General features: G+C 50.2%; 1 protein-coding gene across 2 annotated transcripts; it reads left to right on the top strand.

Annotated features, from left to right (window-relative positions):
* Positions 1 to 220: 220 nt before the first annotated feature.
* LINGO4 (leucine rich repeat and Ig domain containing 4) lies at positions 221 to 10,252 on the top strand. 2 transcript variants are annotated; one of them, XM_053277268.1, is made up of 3 exons: positions 221 to 267; positions 5,773 to 7,432; positions 9,886 to 10,252. In XM_053277268.1, the coding sequence occupies exons 2-3, from the start codon at positions 5,784 to 5,786 to the stop codon at positions 9,959 to 9,961; spliced, it is 1,725 nt and encodes a 574-aa protein (XP_053133243.1). In that variant the 5' UTR covers positions 221 to 267; positions 5,773 to 5,783; the 3' UTR covers positions 9,962 to 10,252. The 2 variants fall into 2 exon arrangements, with proteins under 2 accessions (XP_053133243.1, XP_053133241.1); XM_053277266.1 differs by having other exon boundaries at positions 5,773 to 10,252.
* The last annotated feature ends 323 nt before the right edge of the window (positions 10,253 to 10,575 follow it).

The following is a 10,575-nucleotide window of genomic DNA, read 5'->3' as shown; positions in this document are numbered from 1 at the left end:
TTTCCTTCTCCGTGTACAATTAGGAAGCAAGGCAAAGGTCATGAACCCCTGGGCCTTTTCTAATATCAGATGTTCACCTCTTCGTTATTAAAGTGGGCTGGGCTGTGTTTCTTTCAAACTTAATTTTTGAACTGCATGACTCCAGAAGGTTTCAATTAACAGCCTCTTCTTCCTCTTCTCCAGATCCAGGCAAACGAAATTCTGCAGCTGCCCTGGGAGCGGAAGAAGGGACGGGGACATGGTGACCATCTGGCTCGGCCACTTAAGGTCCATTTACCCATTAAGGGCCCTTTTACACTCTGTGGATCACGCACATCCCTCAATAGTTGCTCAGTGAACATAGGGAGCTGCCATATACGGAGTCAGACCTTTGTCTATCTATCTCAGTATTGTCTTCACAGACTGGCAGCGGCTTCTCCAAGGTTGCAGGCAGGATTCTCTCTCTCAGCCCTGTCTTGGAGATGCTACCAGGGGAGGGAACCTGGGACCTTCTGCAGGCAAGCAGGCAGGTGCTCTTTCCAGAGCAGCCCCATCCCCTGAGAGGAATATCTTACAGTGCTCATATATATTATCCCATTCAGATGCAAACCAGGGCAGACCCTGCTTAGCAAAGGAGGAAATCCATGCTTGCTATCACAGGAACAGTCAATGCCTGTACAGTGGTGTGGATCATGTTTGAGGTGAGGCCAAGGCTGGGCTGTGTGTGTGTGTGTGTGTGTGAGTGTGCATCACTAGATCTGCAAAGCAACAGGGTACGTGTAGGAGATGTCACTGTTGCTTTGAAGACACTCCGAGAGCGCCTCGGAGATTAGAGACGACGTGAGCATTCGAGAAGGGGTGCTTGCCTCTGCCAGCGCCAGTCAGAATTGTGCACTTCTAAACGTTGCAACTTTTCTCTTTCTTTCTCTATTAATTCTATTTCTATCCTGCTCTTCCTCCATGGAACCCTGCGTGGTGTGATGGTTGTGTTGCTCCTCACAACAATCCTATGAGGTAGGTTAGGCGGAGAGACGAGCGACTGGCCCAGAGTCCCCGAGTGAGTTTTATGGATGAAGGGGATTTGAACTCGGGTCTGCCTGGTCCCAGGCCAACACCCTAACCACTACACTTTTAAATTTGGTTCATTGGATCTTGCGTTTCGTTATATTATATATTGCTTTATCGGTGTTACTCATTTTGTGAGCTCTCTTGAGCAGCAGTGCCGGGGTGGGGTATAAATATGATTGGAAGGTAGCTCCAAGACAGTAGCAAAGACTCTTGAGGAAATCTGACATGATACAGTTGGAACATAGGAAGCTGCCTGCCATATACCGAGTCAGACCCTTGGTCCATCTCGCTCCGTATTGTCTTCACAGACTGGCAGCGGCTTCTCCGAGGTTGCAGGCAGGAGTCCCTCTCAGCCCTTTCTTGGAGATGCTGCCAGGGAGGGAACCTGGAACCTCCTGCATGCAAGCAGGCAGCTGTTTTTCCCAGAGTAGCCCCTAAGGGGAATATCTGACACTGCTCACATGTAGTCTCCCATGCACATGCAAACCAGGGTGGGCCCTGCTTAGCAAAGGGGACAATTCCTGCTTGATACCGCAAGACCAGCTCTTGTGGTCCCATCACAACGATTTCTTCTTTACAGTATTTTATCGAGGTGCACATCACAGAAGTATTGTTGGGGGCAGCCACAGCTGCAAAAACTGGAAGCAACGGGACGTTGCAGCCAACTGAGCAAAGCAGAGTTAGAATAAAGGAAATGGAGGACTCCTGGCATCTGGAATCCAGATGTTTTCTCAGCTGGGAGTAAAACAACTGTGGAGAAGGGTGTGATTTTGGAGCAAAATAAAATATCTCAGCCAAGGGGGGAGGGTTTAGCAGCCCCTCCTTTTCACCCCCCAACCCTGTCATTTGCACCTCTTAAATGTACATCCTCCCAAGGCTTTTTCTGTGTTCAAGAAGTCAGGGGAACTCACACCTCTGGGTCACGTTCTGCTTTGGGCCCTAGGCTCCCCCAAAGAGTTAAAAGAGGCCCTTGAGCGAAATGCCTCCTTTCATGAAGATCACTTTCCATAAGTGGTGATTCACCACCAATTCGCTTCCACTTCAAGGGAGTTTGAGGGTGAGGTGTGGAAGAAAAGGCTCATCCGCCAGAAATCAGGTGGCCTCCGGAGGCTAAGTTACGGAAGGGATCAGGCCGCACTGTGGGGGCCCTTTGGCTCTGCATTTGGTGAGTATGAACCTCCCCCCACCAAGGTGGCTTCTTTTGTAAATGACTAACCAAGAGCCTGCCTGAGTGATAAGCAATGGGGAGTTGGGAGGGGGGCAGCAGAAGGAGAAGGCTGAGGAGGAGACAGTGGGGGGCCCTCTCTTCCACTTTGTGAGGGTTTAGCTGCCGGTGCCCCCATCACAAAGGGGTGAACAGGTGAGAAGGACCTTTCCGGGTGGCAGATGTCCACCAAGAGGGGACATCAGAAGGGTCCTGCTGGATCAGGCCAAAGGTCCCCTCTAGTTCTGCTTCCCCTTTCCAGGAAGGCAGTAGCCCTCCCCCAGAGACTGGGATTCAGAGGTACACTGCTTCTGGATATGGAGGTTCCATTTAATGGTTGTGGCCAATAGCAACTGAGAGCCCTCTCCCCCCTGCATTTGTCCGATCCCCTTAAGAAAACCCCTGCTGGACGAAAGGTCCTAGTGGACAAAAGGTCCACTGTAGATCAACATCCCGTTTCCAACAGCGGACAGCCAGATACCTCTGGAGCAGGGTTTCTCAACGTGTGGGTCCCCAGATGTAATTGAACTTCAACTCCCATAATTCCCAACCAAAGGCCACTGGGGCTGGGGGTTATGGGAGTTGAAGTCCAATAACATCTGGGGACCCACACGTTGAGAAACCCTGCTCTGGAGGGACCCAAAAGCAGGGTCATGGTTTTTTTCCCTAGCTTAGCAGCTGGCATTCAGAGCTTGCACATGGAGGTTCTAAATAATGCTAATAGCCATTGAGAGACCTCTCCTAACTCGAATCTGGATTTGGCAAATCTCTTTTTCAAAGCTGTCTAACCAGGCAGCCACGGCCACAGCTCTCTCTCTTGTCCGGCTCAGTGCTTCTATAGACCGAATGACTAGTTCGCCGAGCTGTTCAATGGGCTGGTGAATCAGGTATGCAGGGCAACAGGTATGTTTGGCCTGTGTTGTTGATCCACATTTAGGGGTGGGGCCTGTAGCTCAGGGGTGGAGCCTCTGCTTTGCACACAGAAGGTCCCCGGGTCAGCCTCCAGGTAGGGCTGGGAAAGAACCCCTGGAGAGCTGCTGCCAGTCAGTGCTGACAATATGGCCAAATTAAAAAGATTAAAAAGCAATACAGAAGATCAGGGGAAACTGTAATATGGTACTAGGTGAATGCAATAATATATAACTCCCCTGCTAACTGAGCAAAGAGGCACCTTTTTAAAAGTGGTGAATCTCCTTATGGAGCAGGGGGAGAGCAACTGATCTTCTCCGTCCCCCGCACAGCATCCCTCCAGGGGCTGTTGCTGGTTTCTTATGTTTAGAAAACATTAGAATCTTATGTTTCTTTTTATATATATTTTGAGCCCTTAGGGAACAGGGAACCATTTTATTTCTCTGTTAATTTATATCATGTCTATGTAAACCGCTTTGGGAACTTTTGTTGAAAAGTGGCATATAAATATTTGTTGTATTCGGATTCATATTTGTATAAGAATATAAATGGGTGTTTTAATAATAAAGGTTAATAATGTTGCATAAAGTTAAACTTAAAACTTAATGAGGATTGTTTTAAGATGTCCTCATGCCTATGCTGGTCAGGTAATTAGTTCAAGATCAGAATTAGTTCAAGAATTAGTTCAAACGTCCTCAGACATATGTTGACTAGATCGTGTAGTCTTGTGATTCAGAGTGAGTCCTTATAGATCCTTATAAAGTCAGACACATTTCGACTCCTAGTCTTCTATATGGTGTTGTGCCCTTATTATAAATGCTTTTAAAAAAAAAAAATCAAAGTCACTTATCCCAATACAGTGGCCCGAGTTCCAATCCCCATTCAGCCATGAGACTAGCTGGGTGTCTCTGGGCCAGTCGCTTCTCTCTCAGCCTCACCTACTTCACAGGGTTGTTGTGAAAGAGAAACTCAAGTATGTAGTACACCGCTCTGGGCTCCTTGGAGGAAGAGCAGGATATAAATGTAATAATAATAATAAAGTTCAAACATCTTATATAGAGTTTACCCTAGAGCAGGCCTGCTCAACTTAGCCCACCCACCCCAGCTGTGTTTGGACTACAACTCCCATCATCCCCAGCCACAGTGGCTAATAGCCAGGGATTATGGGAGCTGTAGGCCAACATCTGCAGGAGGGCCGAAATTGAGCAGGCTTTGCATCTGCTTTGTAAGCAAAGGTCCCAGATTCAACCCACTGGCATCTCCAGGGGGGGCTAAGAAAGATCCCCTGCCCCAAAGAACTGCCCCCCCAAGGGCCTGAATTGGGATAAACCAGACTGCATGCAGACAGTGGGGACAAGCCAAGGTCCAGGGGTGGAGCGCCTGCTTCGCATATAGAAGGTCTCCGAGTCGAGTCGGTCTCCTCTCTGCTGAGATCAGCAGAGAGGAGGTCCATTCTGAGCTCAGGCTGAGCAGTATAAGGCAGTCTCGCATATTCACACATTGCTACACAAGGAAAAGGATCCCCACAGATGCTCTTCAGAGACCCTCGCAAGCAGACCCTGAAATATATGCATTTGTTTCCTTTTCCGTGCACAAGGGCAGATCTCTGCCCGTTCCTCAAGAAGCACGGGTTGGCATACTCCCCACGCCTCCTTTCATCGCCACAACAACAGCCCTGTGAGGTAGGTTAAGCTGAGAGAGAGAGCGATTGGCCCGAGGTCTCCCAGTGAGCTCGGGGGACTGTATTTGTGGTTCTTTGCTGCTCGCCGGTTTTATCCGCACAACAACCCTGTGATATTGCTCAGGCAAACAGAGGAAGTGCCTGGCAAAGGGTCACACAGAGAGCAACATTTAATTAAGGAGTTAAACCCAGGTCTCCCTGCATCTCCTACTCTGATCCTCTAACCACTGCATCACACTGAGCCTTTGAACCATGCTGTACGTTTGATCACTCACACACACACACCACTGAAATCTTACTCACACAAAATAATCTGAAAAATAACACTCTTGGTCGTAGGAGGGTGGAACATAAGAAGCTGCCTTATACCAAGCCAGACCCTTGGTCCACCTAGCTCAGTATTGTCTACACAAACTGGCAGTGGCTTCTCCAAAATTGCAGGCACAACTCTCAGCCCTGTCTTGCAGATGCTTAGCTAAGGGGGGAATTCATGCTAGCTACCACAGGACCAGTGAATGTGGATCATGTCCGAGGCGAGGTCAAGGCTTTGTTTTGTTTGGTCCCTAAACAAAATATAATAGTTATTATTGTAATAGCAAGTTTCTTCGTTGTGTTATAGCAAGTTTCACTAGAACCACAAGTCCAGCTCTCCTCCCTAGTGACGACAGCTGAGTAATGGCCAACACGGCCAAATGGACAGTCTACACTTAGCGACACCCGAAGTTGGAAGACCAAGAAAAGAGTCTGCTGGGTTTTCTGAACCTACTAGCGCTAACTAGACTAGCCTCTTTCTCCCGCAGCGAAATGGGTTTTTTCTTTGTCAGCAGACCATCTGGGGATCATCTGGGGATGTCCCAGTTTCCCCCAGCTTTCTAACTGCAAATTGTGCGCTCTCTCTCGCTCTCTCTCTCTCTTTGTGTCCCCCCACAAGGAACACGCAAGATGGCTGCCAGGACCCTGCTGGATGCTCCTCTAACCTGGATGTGCTTCTGGCCCCTCCTCCTCCTCCTCCTCATCCCAGTGGCCCTCTTGGTGGAGTCTGGCTGGAGTTGCCCTTCGAGATGCAACTGCTTGTCCCAGGACAAGGTGGTCTCCTGCAACGGCCGGCACCTGACAGCCGTGCCCGGTGGCATCCCTCCCGATTCCGAGTTCCTGGACTTGAGCCACAACCGCCTCCGCACCCTCCACCAGGGGATGTTCTCCCGCCTCCGGGCCTTGAAGGAGCTGGACCTGAGCCGGAACTTCCTCTCCAACATCGAGCCTGGGGCCTTCAACGGCCTTCAGAAGCTGATGACCCTCCGGCTGAAGCGCAACCGGCTGAAGATCATCCTGGCCGACTTCTTCACGGGGCTCCCCAACCTCACGGTCCTGGACATCAGCGAGAACAAGATCGTTGTCTTCATGGACTACTCCTTCCAAGACCTCTCCAACCTCAAGAAGCTGGAGGCCGGAGACAACCACCTGGTCTTGGTTTCCGACCGAGCGTTCAGCGGCCTCCAGGGGCTGCGGCAGCTCACCTTGGAGAAATGCAACCTGACCGGCATCCCAACGCAGGCGCTCTCTCTCCTTTGCCACCTCGTGGAGCTCAGGTTCAAGGTCCTGAACATCAGCATCATTCCCGACCACTCCTTCCAGAAACTGCCCCACCTGAAGGTCCTGGAGATCCACCGGTGGCCGTTCCTGACTGCTCTGGCGCCCCGCAGCCTCTCTGACTTAAACATCACCTCCTTGTCCATCACCAGCTGCAATCTCAGCGTCATCCCTTATGAGGCCATCAAGCACTTGGCCTACCTGCGGTTCCTCGACCTCTCTCACAACCCCATCTCTATGATCCACGGGAGGAGGCTGGTAGACCTCTTGAGGCTTCAGGAGTTCCATCTCACAGGCGGCCGGCTGGTCACGATACAGGCCAAAGCTTTCCAGGGCCTCAACCACTTCCGTCTCCTCAATGTCTCTGGCAATGACTTGCAAACCCTCGAGGAAAGTGTCTTCCACTCTGTGGGGAACCTAGAGGTCCTCCGCTTGGATGGAAACCCTCTGGCTTGTGACTGCCGCCTTCTGTGGATCGTCCGGAGGCGGAGAAGGCTGAATTTTGAAGCCCAGCAACCAGCCTGCGCCACCCCCTTGACGGTAGAAGGGAAAGTCTTCCAAGAATTCTCAGAGATCCTGCCCGGCCATTTCACTTGTCGAAAGTCCGAGATTAGGGACAAGACACCTCAGGCCGTCAGCGTTGAAGAAGGTGGACAGGCAACGTTGACTTGCAAAAGTGAAGGAGATCCTCCACCCACCGTTTCCTGGCTGTCTCCTCGGAAGATCCCGTTCCATGCCAGGCAGAAGGGTCGGATCCACGTCCTTCCCAACGGCACGTTGGAGATCCGGCACGCGTTGCTTCAGGACAGCGGGCCATACCGCTGCGTCGCAAGCAACATTGCTGGCAACGACACCCTGGTAGCCCATCTCCACGTCCATGCCTCCACTCCACTTTGGAACGACTCCTTCCTCTGGAACAACCTCAGCCTTCTCAATGCCTCAGATGCCTTCCACCCCTTCTTCCTTGACATTGGCACCATGGTGGGGGTCCTGGCCATTGGGTTTGTGCCCTTTCTCTGCTCCGTCAGCATTTGTTTTCTCTTGATCTTCCTCTGGAGTAAGGGCAAAGGGAACGTCAAGCACCTTGTCATTGAGTCTGCCCCCCGCTGGCCTCGCGGTTACAAGGCTGTGTCTCGCAGACGGAGAACAGCCCCGAAAAAACCCAGATGAGCTACCCAAGTGGCTTCCCTCTTAAGTGTGCCATTTAGTTTTCTGTATAACATCAATGCTTAAAGGCCAAAGGGAAGTCATCTTAATTCTTTTGTTTCCGCTAGATTCCCACTGCTGATTTAGGCTGTGAGGAGTGTGCTTAATTTACCAAAGGGACGTGTAATTTTTCTATCAATGAGAGGATTTCCCCCATCCGGATTATTTGGGTTCCTTCCATGCATTGGTTTCTGGCCTTCATAGAAAGCGGCCTTATACCAAGTCAGACACTCGGTCCATCTAGCTTAGCTGACAAGCAGCGGCTCTTCAGGATTTCAGGTGGGCGTCTCTCCCAGCCCTACCTGAAGATGCTGCCAGGGGTTGAACCTGAGACCTTCTGTATGCAAGGAGAGGAGAGCTCTACCACTGAATATCATATGGGAGGAGAGCTCTACCACTGAATATCTTACAGCAGACATTGCTCACATGTATTTACCCATCCAAATGCAAACCCTGGTTTGCATTTCACTCCTCCAGAATGTCAGGTTAACTAGGGCAACCATGCACACACCTCTGAGTGAGCTCCTTGTGGCGGAGAGTCATAAATAAACCACATGAGGCATCGTACGATGCTCAAATAAATTTGGAGGAAATGAATTCCGTTACAAGCCCACACAGAGGGGGAAGTGGGAGGAGAGCTGGTCCCGTGGCAGCGAGCATGCATTGCCCCATTCCTAAGCAGGGGCTGCCCAGGTTTGCTTTTGGATGGGAGGCTACACGTGCAAGCACTGTAAGATAAGTCCCCTTCGGACAGTGGCTCCCAAACTGGGAGCCTCCAGATGTTGCTGGACCACAATAAGTTGTAGCTGGGGCTGATGGGAGTTGGAGTTCAGCAACATCTGGAGGCTCCCAGGTTGGGGACCACTGCTTTAGGGGAAGGGGCCGCTCTGGGAAGAGCACCTGCATGCGTGCATGCAGAAGGTTCCAATTTCTCTTCCTGGCATCGCCAAGATAGGGCTGAGAGCAGTAGTGGAGCCAGGCCGGCGGTGGCCTGTGTCCAGCCCCCTATGTCTGATGTCAGATGCAGGGGTTAGCCACGCCCCCATGTCTAACATCAGATGCGGGGGGCATGTTGAGGCAGCAAGGCGCGGCCCCTGAGGGCCGGTGGCCCAGGTTCTTTGAACCCAGTCACCCAATAGTAGCTACGCCCCTGGCTGAGACTCCTGCCTGCAACCTTGGAGAAGACACTGCCAGTCTGGGTAGACAATACTGAGCTAGATAGTCTGACTCGGTATAAGGCAGCTTCCTGCGTTCTCTAAGCATGATGAGGGAGAGACAGGGTAGATGTTTATTTAATTAGGCACCATGTCGAAAGAGTGGACAGGGAGAGAAATTTGTTCTCCCTTTCTTCTGACACGAGATAGAAGTTGTTGGGAGTCACCCACCGAAATGAATGTGCAGTAGATTCCAAAGAGACCAAAGGATTTCTTCAACCCAGTGCATAGTTATTGAAGGAGCCACCACAAGATGTGGTGTTAGCCAGCGGCTCAGAGGCCACTGAAAAGGGGGTTAGACTAATTCATGAATGAGGACTAAAGAAGCCATGGTTTCTGTGTTTACCTGAATCAAAGACTAGGGTTTTTTTTTTTCAAGTTAGAAATTAGTGGGTCATCTTAAATTCGGAGTGCTGTTTCTTTTGGGTAAATACAGGTATCATCTGTGTCTAACCGATTTTTAATGGGGTTGTCTTCCATTCAGGGTCGTCTTCTAAAAGGGTAAATACAGTAGTAGCCATGAGAATGGAAACTCCAGGTTCCAAGGCAGTCTATCTGCTCTGTTTTTTTTAGTTTTGATTTTAATTGTTGACTGGTTTTAATTGTTTTTATTTTGTTGTAAACCGCCCTGAGCCATTTTCTGGAAGGGCAGTATATAAATCGAATGAATGAATGAATGAATGAATGAATAAAATCTCTCAACAGCAGTTGCTGAGAGCGGGCAGCAGGAGAAGGTTGTTGTCTTTGTGCCCAGTTTATGGGCTTCCTAGTTGGATCTGGCTGTCCTCTGTTGGAAACAGGAGACTGGTCTGGATGGACCCTTAGCCTGATCTAGCAGGGCTCTTCTTAGGAACATAGGAAATGGCCTTATACTGAGTCAGAACAATGGTTTGTCTAGCTAAGGATTGTCTAAACTCTCCAGGGTTTCAGACCAGGGTCTATCTGGAGATATCAGGAGTTGAACATGGGACCTTCTGCATGCAAAGCAAATGCTCAACCATGAGCAACAGCCTCATCCTCATTTCCTACTGTAGAGACTCAGAAGGACAGATCATCTGCCGAAGAAGCGGATACTGCATTGCCTTGAGATTCAAAAGCCGGAAGGTCTGAAATACTCCTCAGTGTCGAGCAAAAATTGAAACGCTACATTAAAATGAATGATCGTACTTGACTTACAGACATACTTGTTATGAACATTGGACATCCGGAGATCTTGGCTGCTTTAAGGGACGAGAGGTGTAACCGAAGCACTTTGGAGGCGCTCTGCAATTGTTCGGATCTGGGCCTGCCTTGAATACTGCCTTGAGGTCCTCTTTGCCTGTGCTTGGTGCTGCAATCATTTCCTCTCAGCCTGTACATTTGTAAATAAACGTGGTGTGTTTTTTTACACCCGAAACCCTACATCTCTCTAATGCCTTTTTTGTCTTCCTTCTAAAGGAAACTATCCATGTCGGGACAATTCCCCTGAGCCCCTCCCCACATGGATAGTTAGATAACTAGGGTTATCAACTTTTGACGGTAGCAGAGCGTCTATGCTTTTAATAGCTCCCTGACAGGCCAAAATCCAACAGGGGGAGCCTCTTGAAAATTTGCTGCATGTCCATTCAGGGGCGTAACTATCATAGGGCAAGGGGAGGCAGTTGTCTGGGGGCCCACTGCCTTGGGGGCCCCCCCGAGGTTAGTCACATGACTGACTCCCCCAGCCACGCACCCGCCCGGGCTTC

This window comes from Hemicordylus capensis, chromosome 14 (genome assembly GCF_027244095.1).
Source record: "Hemicordylus capensis ecotype Gifberg chromosome 14, rHemCap1.1.pri, whole genome shotgun sequence".
In the NCBI taxonomy this organism is placed as follows: Eukaryota; Metazoa; Chordata; class Lepidosauria; order Squamata; family Cordylidae; genus Hemicordylus; species Hemicordylus capensis.
Note: the sequence above shows the minus strand (reverse complement) of the source record. Positions and strands in the feature narration are given on the sequence as shown.

Excerpts from the sequence above, each read along its gene's own strand:
- LINGO4 (XM_053277266.1), top strand. The coding sequence starts at position 5,784 with ATGGCTGCCAGGACCCTGCTGGATGCTCCTCTAACCTGGATGTGCTTC.